General features: G+C 34.7%; 1 protein-coding gene across 1 annotated transcript in view; it reads left to right on the top strand.

Moving 5' to 3' along the window:
• ABCB5 (ATP binding cassette subfamily B member 5) overlaps positions 1-21,644 on the top strand; it is a 142,719-nt gene that overhangs the window by 16,262 nt on the left and 104,813 nt on the right. Inside the window, 4 exon segments of the mRNA XM_040472467.1 lie at positions 8,426-8,513; positions 10,719-10,758; positions 12,366-12,516; positions 15,915-15,969. Coding sequence (XP_040328401.1) covers positions 8,446-8,513; positions 10,719-10,758; positions 12,366-12,516; positions 15,915-15,969 — 314 coding nt within the window. The 5' untranslated portion in view covers positions 8,426-8,445.

The raw sequence follows: 21,644 nt of genomic DNA, 5'->3' as shown, positions 1-21,644 counted from the left end.
TTACTCGGCAATCAAAAAGAATGAAATCTTGCCATTTGCAACTACATGAATGGAACTGGAGGCTATTATGCTAAGCAAAATTAGTCAGAGAAAGGCAAATACCATATGACTTCACTGCTTTGAGGCATTTAAGATACAAAAAAGATGAACATAAGGGAAGGGATGCAAAAATAATATAAAAACAGGGAGGGGGACAAAACATAAGAGACGCTTAAATATAGAGAACAAACAGAGGGTTGCTGGAGGGATTGTGGGAGGGGGGATGGACTAAATGGGTAAGGGGCATTAAGGAATCTACTCCTGAAATCACTGTTGCACTATATGTTAACTAACTTGGATGTAAATTTAAAAATTAATTAATTAATTTTTTAAAGAGTAATACCAAATACCAGTGGCTGTGTCCCCTCTCATTGTCAGAAAATTATATTTGCCCTTAAAAATTGATTCAATGCCTTCTACAATCTTATCTACCTTATCTGTTTATCCATTTGTGCATAAACTGTTCATTCTAACCAGACTGGTCTGATTCCTGTGTTGTTACATAATTCACCTTTGCAATCCTAAAATATTCTTGTTCCTCCTCCACACATCTTCACTTATTGAAATCTTAACCATACTTTAAGGACTAACCTCAGGGCCCTTCTTATCCATGGAGTGAAACCATTTTAAGTCATAATGTTCTTTTCACTTGCTAGAGTAGTCACTCTATGTACTAGTCATCATATAAGCTCCTGTCTTACTAGGTGGATTAGGGTTCTTCAGAGTAACAGAACCAATAGGTTATATATATCCCATTGGGTTTATCTGTATATATAGGCATCTGTATATCTGGCTGTGTGTGTGTGTGTGTGTGTGTGTGTGTGTGTGTGTGTGGAGAGAGAGAGATTGATTTTAAGGCATTGACTTACATAAGTATGGTGACTGGCAAGTCTGAAATCCTCAGAGCAGGCTAGAAGGATGGAAATTCTGGAAGAAGTTGATGTTTTGAGACTGAAGGCCATCTAAAGCCAGAATTTTTTCCTCTTCAGAAGACCTCACCCTTTTCTCTTAATTCCTCTAACTGATTAGATGAAGACTACCTACATTATGAAGGGTGATCTGCTTTACTAAGACTCTACTAATTTAAGTGTTAATTACATCTAAAAAGTACTTTCACAAAAACAGTTAGATGTGTATTTAATCAAACAACTAGATGCCATTGCCTAGCCAAATTGATACATAAAATCAACCATCTCTTTGGATTTACATATTTTTAGAGCTCTTAACTCTACAGTCCAGCTAGACATATGGAGGGGGAAAAGGAACAGCATTTGAGAAATTGCAGTATATAAATATTACAGGATATGAAAACAGTTGGAGGGGTGCCTGGGTGGCTCAGTCGGTTGAGCAGCCGACTTCGGCTCAGGTCATGATCTTGCGGTCTGTGAGTTCGAGCCCCGCATCGGGCTCTGTGCTGACAGCTCGGAGCCTGGAACCTGTTTCGGATTCTGTGTCTCCCTCTCTCTGACCCTCCCCCGTTCATGCTCTGTCTCTCTCTGTCTCAAAAATAAATAAGTGTTAAAAAAAAATTAAAAAAAAAAGAAAACAGTTGGAGCTTGTGAAGAGTATAAAACACTCCTCCATTTCAGAAAGAAGAGCATTATGAAGAAAAAGGAAACAAAAAAAATTTTCTGAAATTTGTTCATATACAATAATCTCCCTACTAATACTTTCTACTACTAGTAGTATGTTCCTTTCAGTGTTTCTATAAAGTTCATATCTTCTTTTATCTAATCAGAAATCCTGTGTTTTCCATCCAACCAGTCTCTTTTAGCTATGCATCAGATTATTCTAATCCAGCCTGCTTAATTAAGTGCCACTCAGAAAATTTATTTCAATAGTGATATGTTGTCATATGACTTTCCCTCTTGGCATATGAAGTCAGAATTTTTTTTTAAAGCAAGATCCCTTGTAAACAAAATATTTCTTTCTAATTTTATATTTCTTTGTATCCTCTGTATTACTTGATATGATAACCTCTGCATAGTTATTAATCAGTAAGGATTGGCTGACTGACAGGTTCTGCTTTGGCTACATAAGGTGTTCTGAGTTCTATTCTCACATTACCTGTTGATTTTTGAACATTACTACTTGATTATCTCATCAGTATTTCACACCTTACATGTTTCAAACCAATCCCCTGTTCCTTTTGAAACATTGGATGATATGGAGGAACAAAAGGACAGCCATCATGACCATCCTATATCTTCCCATATAATGATGACCTCCACACTGTCCTGTTATTTTCTTTCATCTTGTATTCCTTTGCCTCAGTGAACTTTTTCTCTCTACCATATAAATCATACTCTCTGTGCCTGGGATACTCTTCTTGATCTCTATATGGCAACTTCCTTCTTGTAATTCACCTTAAACATTATCTTCTATAAGAGGCTTTCTCTGACTAGACAGTATATCTACTACATTATTCTTTACGATATTGCCCTGTTTTAATTCTATGGCTAAAACTTACCAGTATGTCATTTTTTAAAATGTACTCCACGCAGGGCACCTGGGTGGCTCAGTCGGTTAAGCATCCAACTTCAGCTCAGGTCATGAGCTCAAGGTCTGTAAGTTTGAGCCCTGCATCAGGCTCTGTGCTGTCAGTTCAGAGCCTGGATCTTGCTTTGGATTCTGTGTCTCCCTCTCTCTCTCTTCTCCTCCCCAATTCACGCTCTGTCTCTATCAAAAAAATGAATAAACATTAAAAAACTTTTTTTTCATAAATTAATAAAATGCACTACATGCGATTCTGATACCAGAGGTCCTTTGTTCACACTTTAAAACCTTGCTGTGGATAGTAGATAAGAACAATGTGTTACCATCACAGTGCATTTTTAACTTTATTTTTATATTCTTAGTTTTAACAGAAAGAAAACTTCCTCTAGAGAATTAGTGGCTTCTATTTACCAAGACTTTTTGTTAAATACTTTAGAGTTGTGCTTCTCCAAATTTTACATGCACACAAACCACTTGGAGAATCTTGTTAAAATATTCAGTAGTTCTAGAGTGGGATCCAAATTCTGCATTTCTGGAATGGATTTTATTTTTTTTAATGTTTTATTTATTTTTGAGAGAGAGAGAGAGAGAGAGAACGAGCAGGGAAGGGGCAGAGAGAGAAGGGGACAGAGGGTCCAAAGAGGGCTCTATGCCAACAGCAGAGAGCCCGACATGGGGCTCAAACTCACAAATCGTGAGATCATGACCTGAGTGAAGTTAGTCATTCAACTGACTGAGCCACCTTGGCACCCTCTGGAATGGATTTTATTTATTTATTTATTTATTTATTTTAATTTTTTTTTCAATGTTTATTTATTTATTTTTGGGGGAGACAGAGAGAGACAGAGCATGAATGGGGGAGGGGCAGAGAGAGAGAGGGAAACACAGAATCGGAAACAGGCTCCAGGCTCTGAGCCATCAGCCCAGAGCCTGATGCGGGGCTCGAACTCACAGACCGCGAGATCGTGATCTGGCTGAAGTCGGACGCTTAACCGACTGCGCCACCCAGGCGCCCCTGGAATGGATTTTAAAAAGTATGATTCAGTACAGCCATTGTAGAAAACAATATGGAAGTTTCTCAAAATATTAAAAACAGAACTACCATATGATCCAGCAGTTACCTTTCTGGGTATATATCAGAAGGAAGTCAAATCACTATCTTGACATATCTCTACCCCCATGTTCATTGCAGCATTATTTACAAAAGCCAAGAAATGGAAGCAACCTAAAGGTCCATCAACAGATGAATGAATAAAGGAAATGTGGTGTGTATTCACACACACATACACACACACACACACACACACACATACACACATGATGGAATATTATTCAGCCATAAAAAAGGAAGTCCTCACAAAAGGAAAAACCAATTTATGATGAGTCTTGAAGGAACTATGTAGATGAAATAAGTCAGACAGAGAAAGACAAATATTGTGTGATCTCATATGTGGACTCTAAAAAAATATTAATTGCTTTTCTGCCCACTAACAATCAGGAAAGAAAATTAAGAAAACAATTCCATTATAATATTATCATAAAATACTTGGAAATAAACTTAGTCAAGGAAAGAAGACAGAAATGAATGAAAAGGCATTCTATGTTCATGGACTGCAAGACTTATAATATTATTAATATGACTGAAAGTGATCTACAGATCTAAGAGGACTGAAAGTATTACTGAAAGTGATCTACAGATTCATGTAACCCATATGAAAATCCCAATAACATTTTTTTGCATAAATAGGAAAACCCATCCTAAAAATCCTATAGAGTTTTAATAGCAAATAAAAAAACAATCTTTAAAAAGATAGCAAATAGCAAAAATAGCAAATATCTGAACAATAGCAAAACAGTAGCAAAATGGCAAAGAGCAAAGATAATCTTGAAAATAGCAAAAACAATCTTGAAAAAGAACAAATTTGGAAGAGTCACACTTCCTGATTTCAAAATATATTACACAGCTATAGTAATCAAAAGAATGTTGAACTAGCATAAAGACATATAGACCAATGGAATAAAGTAGCCCCAAAATAAGCTCTCACATATATGATAAAATGATATTCAACAAGGATGTCAAGACCATTCAGTGGAGAAAAACAGTGTTTTCAATAAATGGTGCTGGCAAAACTTGATATCTACATATAAAAGAATGAAGCTAGACCCTTTATTTTACAACATGTGGAAATATTAACTCAAAATGGATTAAAGATCTAAATGTAAGTGCTAAAACTATCAAACCTTTAGGGAAAAAAACCAGAGAAAAGCTTTATGACATTGGATTTGGTAATAATGTCTTGACTATGATACCAAAGCCCAGGCAATAAAAAGCAAAAATAGATAAATTTAACATCATCAAAATAAAAAACTTTTGTGCATCAAAGGCTACAATTACAAGACTGAAAAGACAACCCACAGAATGGGAGAGAGTATTTGCAAATCCTATAATCTGATAATGATTTAATATCCAGAATACATAAGGAACTACAAGTTAAGTATAAAAAAAAATATTTAATGGGCAGTGACTTAAATACACATTTCTTCAAAGAAGACATACAAATGGCTAATGAATACATTAAAAGATGCTTAATTTCAGTAGTCATTAGGGAAATGCAAATCAAAACCATAATGAGACCACTTTATACCTGTCAGGATTACTATTATCAATAAACTAGAAAATAAAAGTATTGGTGAAGATACGGAGAAACTGGAACTTTTGTGCTTTGCTGGTAGGAATGTAAAATGGTACAGCTACTGTGAAAAGCAATATGGCAGTTCCTCAAAAAGGTAAACAGAATTGACATATGATCCACTATATCCACTTCAATTCCAAAAGAATTGAAAGAGGGCTCCAATATTCGTGTACCAATGTTCATAGTAGCACTGTTCACAGTCACTAATAGGTGGAAACAATCCAAATGTCCATCAACAAATGAATGGGTAAACAAACTGTGGTATATGTACATATATACTATGCCTTAAAAAGGAAAGAAACTTTGGGGCACCTGGCTGGCTCATTCAGTTAAGCATCCGACTTCGTTTCGGCTCAGGTCATGAGCTCTCAGTTCATGAGATCAAGCCCCATGTTAGGCTCTACAGCTGCAGTGTGGAGCCTGCTTGAGATTCTCTCTCTCCCTCTCTCTCAAAATAAATAAATAAACTTAAAAAAAAAAGGAATGAAACATTGATACATGACATATCATGGATGAAACTTGAAAACATGCTGAATGAAATAAGCCTGACACAAAGGGAAAAATATTGGTACCATTCTACTTATCTGAGATGCCTAGAATAGGCAACTTCATAGAGACAGAAAGCAGAATGGTGGTGACTAGGGACTGGAGAAAAGAAAAAGTGGAAAGTTTTTTAATGGGTACAGAGTTTCAGTTTGGCATTATAAAAAATTTCTGTACTGGTGATGCTTGCACATTGTGTATGTATTTAATGCCACCGAATGGTAACTTAAACATGGTTAAAATATCAAGTTTTATGTATATTCTGCCATAATTAAAAAAAATTAATTCCCCATGTCTAGTAAAGCCCCACGTGTTGCAGATGCTACTGGTCTTGGGACCACACTGAGCAGCAAGGACATAGTATAGAGAAAAAAGTGGAGGGGGGCATGTGAGTTCTTCAGGAGAAGGGAACATATGTTTTTAGTTCTATAAACTAGCAGCTGATACATAATGCAATCTTAATACCTTTTTCAAGGAATTTATGAAGGAGTAAGTAAAGAAATACAATCTAATAGGGTAACTAATAATTGTAATATAAGAATGTGTCAGTGGGGCACCTGGGTGGGTCAGTCGGTTAAGCGTCCGACTTCAGCTCAGGTCACAATCTCGCAGTCCGTGAGTTCGAGCCCCGCGTCAGGCTCCAGGCTGATGACTCAGAGCCTGGAGCCTGCTTCCGATTCTGTGTCTCCCTCTCTCTCTGCCCCTCCTCCGTTCATGCTCTGTCTCTGTCTCAAAAATAAATAAACGTAAAAAAAAATTTTTTTTTTAAATAAGAATGTGTCAGTGAACATGATATAGATTTGAGAAAAGCGCAAAAGAAAATTAAAGACACTACATCTTTAAAAAGTATTTCTTTGGCTCAGTGGGGGTGTTTTTTGTTCACTTTGTTTCCCATGTGCAGTATGGCATGAAGAACATTGTGTGCTTTACCTGGAAAGTCACCATTGTCATAATCAGATATTACAGCATGATCAGAAAATAAGCTTAGTAAAGCACAGTTTAAGAGTACACTTAGGTATTTGCTGAGGAGAGAAACCACACACAATTTTGGTTTAAATGAACAGATCATGTACTCACTGAGGTAAGCCCAAATTGTTTTGATTTCTTTTTATGAATTTGTAAGGTTTTTAGTATAGCTGTTAATTTCTGTAAAATTCAAATGATTGGTAGAGTCTATTTTATTATTTCCCTTACATATATGTCAAATAACTGGAGATAATGTAAAGTCAAGTATGGCAGTTGTAAATATTTCTTATGTGAAATTATGACCATTGATTTATGAAAAAGGAAAAGTATGCCAATGTATTCATATCATGCTTTATTTATCAGCCACTAAAAATTGATTCATTGAGCCTTATTCCTTCATGGAGAAGCTTACTATTAAAAACGGTACTGTTTGTTTGCTTTTTTCAGACACTTGGGTAATATTTCATTAATTGGTAACTCTACAATTTAAATCCATACTATTTATAATTATATCAGTATAGGTAATATGGTATATTTCCTACCAAGTAAGATTCAGTCAAAATATCTCTACATTTGCAATGAAATGAAAATTTATGTACATAATTCCAATCTTAAAACAGGCTAAGATTCTGAAGTGTCATCCCAAGGAAGTATACATTATCCTTAATATAATTTTAATGATGAATGGGTTTTCAAAATATTCTAATTTTTTGATAACTGTACATGAGAGAAGCTCTGACTTGCTTATATTTGGTAAATTAGATACCGTATTCCTTCAAACTGGTGGCTAATATGGGTGCCTAGCTGGCTCAGTGGGTTAAGAGGCAGACTTTAGCCCAGGTTATGATCTCACGATTCATGAGTTTGAGCCCTGCATCCAGCTCTGTGCTGACAGCTCAGAGCCTGGAGCCTGCTTTGGCATCTGTGTCTCCTTCTCTGTCTCTGCCCCTACCCTGGCTTGCACACGCTCTCTCTCCCTCCCTCCCATTCTCTCTCTGTCTCTGTCTCTCTCTCTCTCTGTCTCTCTCTCTCTCTCTCCCTCTCTCTCTCTCTCTCAAAGATAAATAAACATTAAAAACAAATTTCAAACTGCTGGCTAACAGAAACTGTTGCCTCAACTTTTTAAAAAATGTTTATTTATTTTGAGAGAAAGAGTGCTAGTCGGGGAGGAGCAGAGAGAGAGAGGGAGAGAGAGAATCCCAGGCAAGCTCCATGCAGTCAGCAGAGCCCAACGCGGGGCTCCATCTCATGAAATGTGAGACCATGACCTGAGCAGAAATCCAGAGTCGGTTGCTTAACTGACTGAGCCATCCAGGTGCTCCCTGTTGCATCAACTTTTTATAGAGAAAACTAAACATGAGATACATTTAAAAGTGTCATGAATTACAATCAAATCAGTGGCAGTGTAGGAATACAATCCAGTGTCCTGAAAAAACATGCATTGTGCACAGGATCTGGCTTTCCTTTTATTTCATTTCTAGAATTTTTATTAGCTTCAAATCTAAGCTGAGAATAAAGCAACAAAACTATAAATTCAATGATAAAATCTGAATAAATGAGCTACCTAACCAGATACTTCAATTAGGGTGCAGAGTGGGATGGCAGGGTGAAACTCAGCATCATACTTTTTCAGAAGCTGTTAGGGATGTAAAGAATGCATGGTCATGATATATTTATTAATATTTCAGAAGAATTAAATTGTGAAAAGATGGCAAATTCTGAAAGAGCTGAAGAGATGCAAGAAAATTATCTGAGAAACGGATAAGCTTTGTCTAGATTCTACTGAAAGCCTTCTGCAATTTCAGATATGCTTTATCCTTTTCAAAGCTATAGCAGAAATGTTTGTAATTTTTTCCAAAAATAGCAGTGCTATTTTTGTGCTGGAATTCAACATAATCAGTGAATTTCTTGTAGCTTACCAGTACAAGAGAAGAAATACCTGAATATTTTCAATTCCGTTCTCTAGGGATCCTTCAGTCCATGTGGTACATTTAATGCAGGAAAATACTGGATTCTGATTATTTTTTTCACTGAATAGATGTCTGTGTGTTTATGTATATTTGTATGTTAGAAAAATTTCCTATACCTATAATCCATTAATTTACAGATTTAAAATTGAAATAGCTTAAAGTCTATTTGTTTCACTTTTATTATAATAATGGCCTTACATTTAGACGTATAAGCTGTAAAAGTCAAGAGGACCTCTTTTGATAGCTTGTTTCCTTAATGCAGGGCTACAAATAGCCAGAAAGGCAGTTCCCACCATATCTGCTCATGTACTATTTTCTGCTTTAAATTCTGGTAGAAAAGAGACTTTCAAAAGACTACCCAAACCCTCCTTCAGAGGCTTTTCATGAAGGTCAATGAAAGACAGAAATACTTCCCTGAAACAAATTTCAAAACAGAGCTTACTGAGTCTTAGCTAAAATCAGCATTTGTTGGGGGGGATGTGGGGAGTTCATGGCTGGCTCAGTCAAGAGGAGCATGCCACTCTTGATCTCAGAGTCATGAGTTTGAACCCCATGTTGGAGGTAGAGATTACTTAAATAATAAAATAAAAAACTTTCAAATCAGCATTTGAGGTAAAGGAAGGGCTTTACAATCTTAAAGCACTTGTTGTCATCTGTGAAACATCTCAGAACAAAATGGCCCAGTATTTAAATGAATTTTTAACCTCAGAGAGAATAAAATTAAGTGACTTGACATTTATCAAAGTTGATGGAGCTATGTTACAAAGCTGGAGGGGAGAGTCAGAAGTTCATCCTTCTGTGATGTCTTTTTTTGAAAACTTAATGTTGCCTTTCAGTCTTCCTTTAATGTATAAGAATGTTGTATGTGTATGTGTCTTTAATTGACAGATTTCTGTGAAAGCAATGAATAAAACCTATAGTTTTCATCTGGACTTGAAATGTGAGCTAAGAAAGGAAATTTTCAGTGGGGGACAAAATTCATGTTATACTTATTTAATGCATACTTAATAGTACTTCTTTCATTAAAAGTTTACATTTCCTCTTGTTACAAATCTTAAAAATTCCAATCTACCACCTTATACCCATTAAGATGTATGCTATTAAAAACAATAATTAAAAAACAAAATATAACATAGCAAGTATTGGTGAGGATGTAGAAAATCCTTGTGCATGGTTGATAGGAATATAAAATAGTGCAGCTGCTATGGAAAACAGTATGATGGTTCCTCAAAAAATTAAAAATAATCATGTGATCCAGCAATTTTGATCTTAGTTATTTACCCAAAAGAATTGAAAGTGGGGATTTGAAAAGATATTTGTATACCCATATTCATAGCAGCATTATTCATAGTAGGCAAAGAGTAGAAGCACTCTGAAAGTGTTCATTGACTGATGAGTGGATGGATGGATACATAAAATATGTTATATACATGCAATGGAATAGTAATCAGCCTTAAAAAGGAGAAAAATTCTGACATGTGCTGCAACATAGATAAACATTGAAGGTATTTAACCCTACAGAAAAGAACAAGATACTATATAGTCCTACTTACATGAGGCACCTAAGGTAGTCAGATTCATAGAGAGAGAAAATAGAATGGTAGTTGCCAGAAGCTAGGGCCAAGAGAGAAGAAGGGGAATTACTGTTTAATGGGTATAGAGTCAGTTTTTCAAGGTAAAAGTTCTGTGGATGGATGGTGGTGATGGGAGCACCATATGAATGTACTTAACCAACCACAATTAAAAATTTCTATTCCAGAGGTTTGCCTTCAGTTGTTATCCTAACTAATGTAGACATAGCCAGTGACAACTTAGTTTTCCCATTGATTATGATAAAAATCTTGTACTGTATATCCTTCAGCATGTTTTTAAAATTTCATTGTTGATGCGGATCTGCTATCAAGAATGAGATTTGATAGTTAGGAACAATTTTAATTGGAAAAATCTGCAGTTATATTTACATTGTAACCTTTCCATCTTCAACATTTATTTTCCAGAAAACTACAAGAACTCCCAAAGTAAGAAAACAAATTGTTGGACCTATTGAGATAGTAAGTGAAATCAGTTAAAAAGTACATATATCATACAATTTTAGGGAATTGTCAGTAGTGCTTAAAATGATTGATAGTTCACATCTATTGTGGGGGGAAGAAGGGGAATTTTATAAGTAATTACAATATTACCTCTCATAGGAAAAAATATAATTAACCCAGCGTTTCCATAATAAGGGATAAGAAAAAAAGCACAATATTTACACAATGATCCCAATTTTGCAAAAAAAAAAAAAAAAAAAAAGTGTGTGCTTGTGTGTATGATGCATACATTGATAAAAGTCGCTTGGTTATTTTCAAAGTGTATAAATTCTTTTAAATAAAAAATAATTATGTAAATATTTTATAAAACATATACCTAAAAACAGTATGTTAGCATATGTCTTTAGGATTATGTTCAAGGACCATTTTCAGAAATGTGTTCCCAAAACAATTCCTCTACCTACTCTAATCTGTATGTCATTCTGGCTATCAGTGTCATTAGAAATTCACACAAAACAGTACCTGCTTTTTCAAGAGTCAAATTCTAAAAAACCTGGGAAGTAGCAGAACATGACAAACTTTATCAAAGACATAACACACTGTTATGGAGGAAGGTGGATGAACAGATGCCCTCTTATCAACTGTAGTACCAAGTACAATGCTGTGGCAGTTACTCCATAAATATTAATTAGCTATCATATGAATAAATGGTAATACATTAAATTTTTTCAGTCTCCACTCATAAAATATGTACTAAGTTCCTCTTGCTGTTATACAAATCTAATTTCATTTCAATACCACTATACATTTTATCTTGACCTCTCAGTAAGATAAATAATCCATATTTTCAAGTTTTGTTCATGTTTTTGTTTTGGAATAGCATTGTTGGGATCTGCTATAGAATAGAATATAAAGCATTCAGTATTTGGCTTTCAATGATTTCTTTCTTCTTTTTTTCAGTTATCTTTTTCTTATTCCAAACAGACTTACAAATTATTATTATAAATAAGTTTATAGAATAGATACTGCCCCAGCTAGAAAAAAAATCAAAGGAATTTAAAATAAGAATGAAAAATATAATTTATTATATTTGGTGAACTAATTTTTACCACATGGTTACCGTTCACTGCACTTACTTTTATCATTGCTATGATGTTGATAAACCTAAAGAATTGAAAGTTTGAAGTTCACCTGTCCATAAGCCAAGATATTGTCATTGCAGTGTTTCAAAATATATTAATTTATTTTAGAATCAACCAAATGGAAGTTTCTGATTCATACCCACATCTATCTGACCTGTGTCACAGATGCATAATTTGTACAGATTTTGCTACTTTATTTTTTTAATTTTTAAAAAATCTTTTAAATGTTTATTTTAGAGATAGACAGAGCTACTTTATAGCAACTTCTTCAACAACCAGCAACAACTTCTTCAAAATACATTGTAAATCGCTAATATCAGGGATCTTTTTTTTAATTTTATATATAAAATACTTTTCCATGATTTTATACATTTATTGAGTCTCTTAATTTATGAAATAACATTTACTTGATGGCAAAAACTGTAGGTTGGTTTTATTTTTGTTTTTTACAGCTGTAATGCTAGTATGTTTTGTTTTCCTCAGTTTCGCTTTGCTGACAGACTGGACATCACACTCATGATCCTGGGATTACTGGCATCACTGGTAAACGGAGCCTGTCTTCCTGTAATGTCACTGATTTTAGGAGAAATGAGTGATAACCTTATTAGTGGATGTCTAGTCAAAACCAATACAAGTGAGCACAGTATTTACTTTTCTATGTTTCTGGGGACTCAAAAGCATTAAATAAAACAAACAGAGAGCTCATAATACAGATTTGTATATTGTCAAACAATATCTACATGATATGTATATAAGTCCTTTATTCTTCCATATTGCCAGGGACTAAAGAACCAAAGTCTGTATTAGTATTTGTCAAAGAAACAGAACCAAAAGGATGTGAGTGCATGTGTATATATTTATAGAGAGAAAGAGAAAGAAATTTTTGTTAAGGAATTGGCTCATGCCATTATGGAAGCTGATATATACAAAATCTGCCAGGTGGGCCAGCAGGCTGAAGTCCCAGAAGAGAACCATTGTTGCAGTTCAAGTCCAAAAGCCATTTCCGTTCATAGTATATAAAAATCATCTGAGGGGCACCTGGGTGGTTCAGTTGGTTGAGCGCCCAACTCTGGATTTCGGCTTAGGCCATGATCCCAGGGTCATGGGATCGAGCCCCAAGTCAGGCTTTGTGCTGAGCGTGGAGCCTGCTTGAGATTCTCTGTCTCTCTCCCTCTGCCCCTCTCCCTCACTTGCTTTCTCTCTCAAAAAAAAAAAAAATCATCTGAGAATGAGTGTACCTCAACTTGTCTCTCCAGGAAATTAAATAATTTCCTATCAAAAGTGATCATCGTATCGTGATTTAATCAAAGGCTTGAGCCATTTCAGGGCACTTATTTATAATACACACTTTATTATTTTTTTAATGTTTATTTATTTTCGAGAGAGAGAGAGAGAGGAGAGAGAGCATGAGCAGGCGACAGGCAGAAAGAGCCAGAGACATGGAATCTGAAGCAAGCTCCAGGCTCTGAGCTGTCAGCACAGAGCCTGACAGGGGGCTCAAACTCACCAGCCATGAAATCATGACCTCAGGTGAAGTCAGACGCTTAACTGACTGAGCCACCCAGGAACCCCCATAATACACACTTTAAAAAGAAGAAATCAAAAGTGACAAAATCTCTCAGATAACTGCTTCGAGTTTCATTAATAGTATATAGACATGCATGGGATTGTAGAACATAATGCAGCAAGGAAGCCAAAATGAGCATGCAGAAAATTACGGTACTAGAGACAAATACCCTGAATAAAGATAGGAGGGAAATCTAATAATCAGGCATAGGGGAAAAGGTGTTTTTATATTTCCCATAGTTATAGATGTCTTTCATGTATCATTATCTTTGTAGTATCCTATTTCAGGGTCGTGTTCTTCAAGGTAACATTCTTTAGAGGTAAATCCAGTAATTTTATGCACTGACATAGTATCCATAGCCTTTTTTTTTATCTGAAGGATATTAAAAATATTAGTAATTCCCTGATTTTATGTTTTCCACAAATTATACAATAAGAAGCATCCTTGTAGCTGTTTATTATAACTGAGATAAATGTGTCATTAAAACTTGGACTGTCTTTTAGACATAAGCCTAGCTTTATATACTGTACTCCCCCTCTCTGTCCTATTTAAATTTAAATACTAACATATATCCTCTTGTTTTCCACCTAAAGGCTAATCTTTTAAGTGTCCTAGTCTTGTTTGAGCAGGATAAAGCCATTGCTTCCACTTCTTTGTCTTTTCATGTGATGATCTCCTGTCTACACAATTAATTTTTAGTATTTTAATGATAGAAGCTAAATTAAGGATGCTATTCTGTTTGTTAAACAAATGAAGCCACCAATTCACTGAGTAAATATTTATTGACTGCCAACTGTGTCTCTCTCCAAATGAATGAGTGAAGGAAAGAAGGAGGGAAGGAACAGTCTAGCAACCTAAGCCAATATGCTTAGGAATATTCATTTTGTTAGAGCTACTCTATAATTGATTCTCTTACCAGCTTTAGACAGGATGGGCAGAACATAACTACTGATATTGCTTTGAATTTTGACTTTTGATTTTGGTTAGGCCTTCTCCAGGTTTTTTAAATTTCATTGTGTTGTTTGTCAAATGTGGTGAACATTTACCAAACCATACCAAAAGAGGTTTGGTAAAGGTTTAGATAAATACATGGATACTATTGGTACAACATATTATTAAAGAGAAGTGAGGACATTAAATTATATACCTTCAACTTAACATTGATTTTCTGGAGAAATGTAGAAGAGGATTATTTGCTCCAACAAATGAAAATATGAATAATAACTGTCACTGATCAAGGCCCATTTTTGTGCCAGCACTTAACTTTTGCACATGCTACCTCTATTACTATAATCTCCAAAATGAGAATATGCCATTTTTATGTGATTTTAGGTACCATTTTTACAAACAATGTTTATTCTCTTAATTAGCTCAGTTAATTTCATTAAAACTTTCCACTAGAGTTTAGTACTTCTGTATTAATTCTTATATGTGGAATAAATTGCTTTAAAATGTTTTCTTACCATAATTCCATAAATGGAATAAGGAAAAGATTATTGTTCGCATATAAAGATCATAGACATTATCATATGTGATGATGGTGCAGTTATGTAAAAGATGAACAGATGAGATGTCTAGAATTCATTTCAAATGTTTATTGAAAAAGTTTTAAGAAAGAAAATTATGATAGTGGATAGTGGATATTGACCACTGTTTTGTGCTGTTTGTGAAATCACAACCTTGATATAATAATTAATGTATGGTGTATTTTTTACCAGAAGATGTATAGAAAAGTGTACATGTAGAGGCGCCTGGGTGGCTCAATATTTTGGGCATCTGACTTTTGATTTCGGCTCAGGTCATGATTTCATGGTCATGGAATCGAGCCCTGTGTTGTGAATCCCGTGGGATTCTCTCACTGTCCCTCCTCTGCTCATTTTCCCTTCTCTCTCTCTCTCTCTCAAATAAACAAACTTTAAAAAAACTCTTAGAAGAGTTTACATATAAAATTTATAATCCAAAGATTATTTTAAATACTGTTTTATTATGTTGCTATCCTTGTTTCACCCAACATATTTCAATGAGCTTCACTTAAATTTTTACCATGACTGTTACTTCTAGAATTTTTCACATGTGTTCCTGCTTTTCTTGGACTTTCTAAATTATTCCCTGGGATATCTCAAACTGAATTCTAAATGCATAATCTCAGCAGGAAAGGTGAATTCTATTACTATTACTTACACAACTTTTGTCTGGAATCAGAGATGTCCTAAAGAATTTTTTCCAGATATGAGATACATAGTTAATATTTCCTTATCATTTTTCACATTGCATGAGTTCTTTTTGAGAGGAGCAATAATGGTTTCAAACTTTAGGTTAAAGAATAGAAAGTTAAGATGATCATAAACCATAAGATATTAAGTCCATTTTCTTGAGAATGCATATTTCATTTGGAGGGCTATGTATGAAACAGTGTGGCCAATTATAAATTAATTGCCTTCATAATTTAAAAAACTGTGTTACAGCAAATCACCAGAATTGTACTCAGTCTCAAGAGAAGCTGACTGAAGATATTACTGTGTAAGTAATGTTAATGTGTTACTGTGTAAGTAATGTAAAATATCAGTATCATGTTTATTGCACGCTGCTTTATTCAGTACTTACAAGAAAAAAACTAAGGTTTCATCATTAATATTACATATAAGTGGTTAAAGCAAATGTGTCCTTTTCTTTTTTTTTTAATATTTATTTATTTTTGAAAGAGAGAGAGAGACAGACTTGTGCGTGAGGGAGGGGTAGGGAGAGAGGGAGACACAGAATCCGAAGCAGGCTCCAGGCTCCGTGCCATCAGCAGAGAGCCCGATGCAGGGCTTGAACCCACAAACCACGATATCATGACCTGAGCCTAAGTCAGACGCTCAACAAACTGAACCACCCAGGCACACCCCATAAATGTGTCCTTTTCTTTCATTGGATATACAAAATAGAGTTATTATATAATTTTTCTTCTATTTGAAAGTCACTAAGTTCATAAGCCTTAAATTGTATTTGACAGAATTGTCATCAGTAGAAAATTCATTTTGAGATTTGTATTTTTAGACCAATTTTGCCTTCTAGAACTGAAGGTACATATCCTAAAGACTAAAGAACTTATTTTTTTCTTTTTTTCAAATTACTTTCCTTACAAATCTTAGAGAAAAATGCTACTTCTGTAAACTTTAAACACCAAAAAGTCATGTGCAACAAATACTAAAAATAGTAAAATAATTGTTTAAATGTTTATTTATTTTGAGAGGGAGAAAGAGAGAGAGTGTAAGTGGGGGAGGGGCAGAGAGAGAGAGAGAGAGAGAGAGAGAGAGAGAGAATCCCAAGCAGGCTCCATGCTGTCAACACAGAGCCCAACGCAGGACTTGAACTCACAAACCATGAGATCATGACCTGAGCCAAAATCAGGAGTATGACACTTATCAGCTGAGCCACCCAGCTGCTCAAATAATGAAATAATTTCAAAACCAATAACAGTAAAGTTTCATTGACTAATTTTGGAGACTAATTGTTGAGACTATTATGGTGATGTTGTATTCAAACTAAAAATTGTAAAGTCTGAAGTAAATAATTTATAAGGGCATTCAGTTTTTGTGTTTTATATATTAAATGGTATCATTTCCTCTGTTATGTGTTGAGTTTGTTAAAGCGAAGCTGTTTATTGAGTATATTCAATGGACTTAGTAGTCACTAAAATTATGAGAGTTTTTACTACAGACCTAAGTGATCCCTCATTTTACTCCCAAAAGTGAATCCTACATGTTGCACAACCCAAGGGACACCTATCACATTGCAGTGAAACTCTCTGGGCCATAATCCTTGACCTGCCCTGTCCAATATGTTAGCCACAGCTACATATGCCTATTTGAATTTGAATTAATTAAAATTGAATAAAATTACATATTTAGTTCCTCATTTTCAGTCACAGTTCAAGTGTTCAGTAGCTACATTTGGCTGGTGTCATCTTGTCTATCACAGATATGGAATATTTTCTTTGACACAATAAGTTGTATTGGACAGCATGCAGTGTAAATGGCACCCCCTCCAGTTGTACTTTGCTGCAGCCTGAACTCTCTTTGAATGTTGATTCTGTTTTTTAGCAACTCTTACATAAAATTTCTTTATAGTGGGTCTTTTGAAAATTCCTTGTTGAGATCCAGTGTATTGCCTTTTACTGAATTCTATTCTTACAGTATTAAACTGAGGTTCTGATGTATAATGATGAGGTTTGAGCTTTTTACAAAGAATTTTGGAAAATAGCATCCATTTAAAGAACAGATAATAGGGGCGCCTGGGTGGCGCAGTCGGTTAAGCATCCGACTTCAGCCAGGTCACGATCTCGCAGTCCGGGAGTTCGAGCCCGCGTCAGGATCTGGGCTGATGGCTCAGAGCCTGGAGCCTGCTTCCGATTCTGTGTCTCCCTCTCTCTCTGCCCCTCCCCCGTTCATGCTCTGTCTCTCTCTGTCCCAAAAATAAATAAACGTTGAAAAAAAAATTAAAAAAAAAATAAATAAAGAACAGATAATAAAAGGGAGAATAAAATGAAGAGATATGTCTGCATACAGTTATTAAAAGATTTTGAAATTTACAAAGAAACATTCTTAACATTTTTGATCTGTTGTATTTGTTATGCTATTGTTCCTCAAACCAGTGTTCTGTTTTGGGATATTTGAGATACATGAAGAGAAAAGATTTCATGGTCAAACTGATTTTGACAATATCATATGACAACCTCCTTTTGGATATACACAGGACAGATAAGTGTAGTAAAGCTCCATTTATTCCCAGTATTACTATTTGACTATAAAACCCATTTTTCCCCAAACACCTAGTAACATCCTGTGGAACTAATGTTTTGATGAACACATTTCTGAGAATCATTACTTTATATCCTCTTTTTTGGATGAGGATAAGGTAAAAATACTTCTTTCAGCTATAATCATCAGGAACCAAAGAATTTTATTCTACCTATGTTATTATCTACAGATAATGACTCATAGCTTTATATAAGTTTAATGTTTTTTGGTGTTCAGCCTGTATCCTTATTTTATTTACCAAATATTCTGAAAATAATTGAATATTTTCTTGTCGAGTCCAAATCATAATGATTAAATAGTCCCAAGATGATTGATGGTAAATATGATGCCCCCTCGTCTGTCAAGGGTTAATTAATTAATTCTGTATGAACTTTTAAGCAAGTTGTTCCCTCCTTTTTGCTACTTCTAATATATCTTGAAAATGAAGGGGCAAACTAGATTACCAAGGCTGTGTTAGATTTACTTCAGTTGCATTTAATGTAAAACCCATGGTAATAGTTGTTTAACCATGATAGAAATTTATTTCTCTTACATGTAAATATCTGAAAGTTGGTAGTCTAAGGATGAAATATGGTTCAAAAGGCATTAGGGACTCAGCATCTTTCTGTCTTTGTTCTAGTCATAGGACCACATCCATTTTAGCTGGGCATATTGCCACTTCAAATAAAATGAAGGTTCTCTTATTTAGGAGGAAGATAAAATCGGATATTGGCTGATAGATTAAGTAGATAGCAAATTCTGCTGCATCAAGTAAGGACCTAGAATAATTCCTAAATTGTGTAAAATGGGACTGTTAATATGTGGTACATTTTAAAAGGAGGTGAGTATTCATAGTTAATTGGTCTGAGACATCCTGCATTGAACAAAGTTAGTATCTTTAGTTTTTGATTTCTTGATATGTTCACATGTTTCCAAGGAGGAATGACACTAGGTATACAGGGTTTCCCGAATCTATTTGAGAATGCTTTCTCCTCAGAAATATTGCTAGAGTGATTCAGATCATATATTCAGGATTCATATCATGGGTTCAGGATTAAGGTGATGGATTTTTAACCACTTTTTAACTATGGAACCTGTTGGGGAGCTTCTGTAAGCTTCAGTTTCTTCATATGCAAAATGAAATATTAATACTTCCTGAAGATTCAATGATACTCAGATATGTCAAGGGCCTGACATAATATTTAACACAAAATAAATGCTCAATAAATGAAGCTATTAAATCAGCCTTAATTTGCAAGTGGTTTTGAATCAGAAGACTTAGACCATGAAGGTAGTTTCATTTACTGGTGCAGAATAAAGTACCTGGACTTTGGGACTACTGGGGCTTCTTCTTCTGGGTCCCAGGTAGTTTGGAAGTTTGATTACTAGATAAATGAGAGGTAATAACTATAGTATCTTCAATTTGCAATAAATTGAATGTGTTATTTTCTTTGTTCTTAAGGAAAAGTCTATTAAAAAGTGAATCAGTGCTTCTGTAAAAATTATTTTAATTACCTTTTCTGATTAAATGCTTAATATTTTCATTGTACATAACATGAAAAGAAAAAATGCACAAAGAAAATTAAATCACTTATAATCCTGCCACTAATGGATAATAAACATTAGTTTTGTTTTTATTATTATAATCTTTTTACATGTATGAGTACACATACATAATTTTAATATAATTAGAATTATACTGTTTATATGATTTTAATAGCTTTATTGAGGCATAATTTACTTATCATAAAACTCACCAGTCTTAACTGTACACTTCAATGATTTTTAGTAAACTGACAGAGTTGTGCAACCATCATGACAATCTATTTTTAGAACACTTCCATCATTCTGTAAAGATCCCTCCCTTACAGTCAGTCCCCATTCCCACACCCAGCCCCAGCCAACCACTTACCTGCTCTCTATCTCTAAAGATTTACATTTAAGACATTGCATGTGCATGGAAACATAATATGTAGGGCACCTGGCTTCTTTTATTTATTAGCATAGTGTTTTTTTTTAATGTTTACTTATATTTGAGGGGGGGGGCGGGCTGCAAATGAACAACAGGGGGTGGGGGGGTGAGGGGGAGAGGGGGACGCGGGGTTTTTGTTTTTTTAAAAAAAAAAAAAAAGGCTTGAGTCATTCCAGGGCACTTATCTATAATACACACTTCATTTTGTTTATTTTTTTTAATGTTTATTTATTTTTGAGAGAGAAAGACAGAGAACAAGCAGGAGACAGCCAGAGAGAGCCAGAGACACAGAATCTGAAGCAAGCTCCAGGCTCTGAGCTGTCAGCACAGAGCTCCACGCAGGGCTCGAACTCACAAGCCATGAGATCATGACCTGAGCCAAAGTCAAATGCTTAACCCACTGAGCCAGCATAGTGTTTTTGAGTTTCATCCATGTTGTAACATGTATTAGTAGTTTATTCCTTTTTATTGCTTAGTAGTAATCCATTTCAGGGGTACACATTTTTTTTATCTGTTTACCAGTTGATGGGCGCTTAGATTGTTTCTGGTTTTTTACTATTTTAAAAATAATGCTTCTATTAACATCAGTGTAGTTATCTTTGTGTGTATATATGTTTTTATTTCTCTTGGGTGGTTACCTAGGTGGAATTGCTGGGTCATATGGTAAGTTTATGTTTATCTTTTAAAGAAACTGCCAAACCATTTTCCAAACTGGCTACACCATTTTGCTTTTTCACCAACAATGTATATGGATTCCAATTTCTCCACATCCTTGTCAACATTTGTTTATTGTCTGTCTTTTTTATTATAGCCTTGGTAATAGGTGTCAAGTGGTATCATATTGTGGCTTTAACTTGCATTTCTCTAGTGACTAATAATGAGAAGTTTTTTTCAATACATTTTAAGCATTCATATATTTTCTTTGCTTAAATGTTCAAATATTTAGACTATTTTTAATTGTGCCTTTTCTTATTATTGAATTATGAGAGTTCTATTTTATAAGTTCTGGGATACAAGTTTTTTGTCATATGTATGATTGGCAAGTTTTTTCTTCCAGTTTATGGCTAGCCTTTTCATTTTATTAAAGGTTTCTTTTGAAACACAAAAATTTTAAGTTTTGATGATGAGGTACAATTTATCAAGTTTTTTTCTTTTATCGATTGTGCCTTTGGATTTGAGAATTCTTTGCCTAACACAAGATCTTGAAGATATTCTCCTACGTTTTCTTCTAGGACTTTGAATATTTTAGCTTTTATAGTTAGGTCTATGGTCCATTTTCAGTTTATTTTTGTGACTGTTATGAGGTAAGATTCTAACTTTTCTGCATGTGACTATATCCATTTGTCCCAAGCACTAAGTCCTTGAAAAACTTATCTATTCTCCTTTTTCAATTTCCTTGGCACCTTTGCTAAAAATCAGCTGTCCAAATGTAAAGGTTTCTG

The sequence above is a fragment of the Herpailurus yagouaroundi genome, unplaced genomic scaffold (assembly GCF_014898765.1).
Source record: "Herpailurus yagouaroundi ecotype Mexico unplaced genomic scaffold, PumYag 100, whole genome shotgun sequence".
In the NCBI taxonomy this organism is placed as follows: Eukaryota; Metazoa; Chordata; class Mammalia; order Carnivora; family Felidae; genus Herpailurus; species Herpailurus yagouaroundi.
Note: the sequence above shows the minus strand (reverse complement) of the source record. Positions and strands in the feature narration are given on the sequence as shown.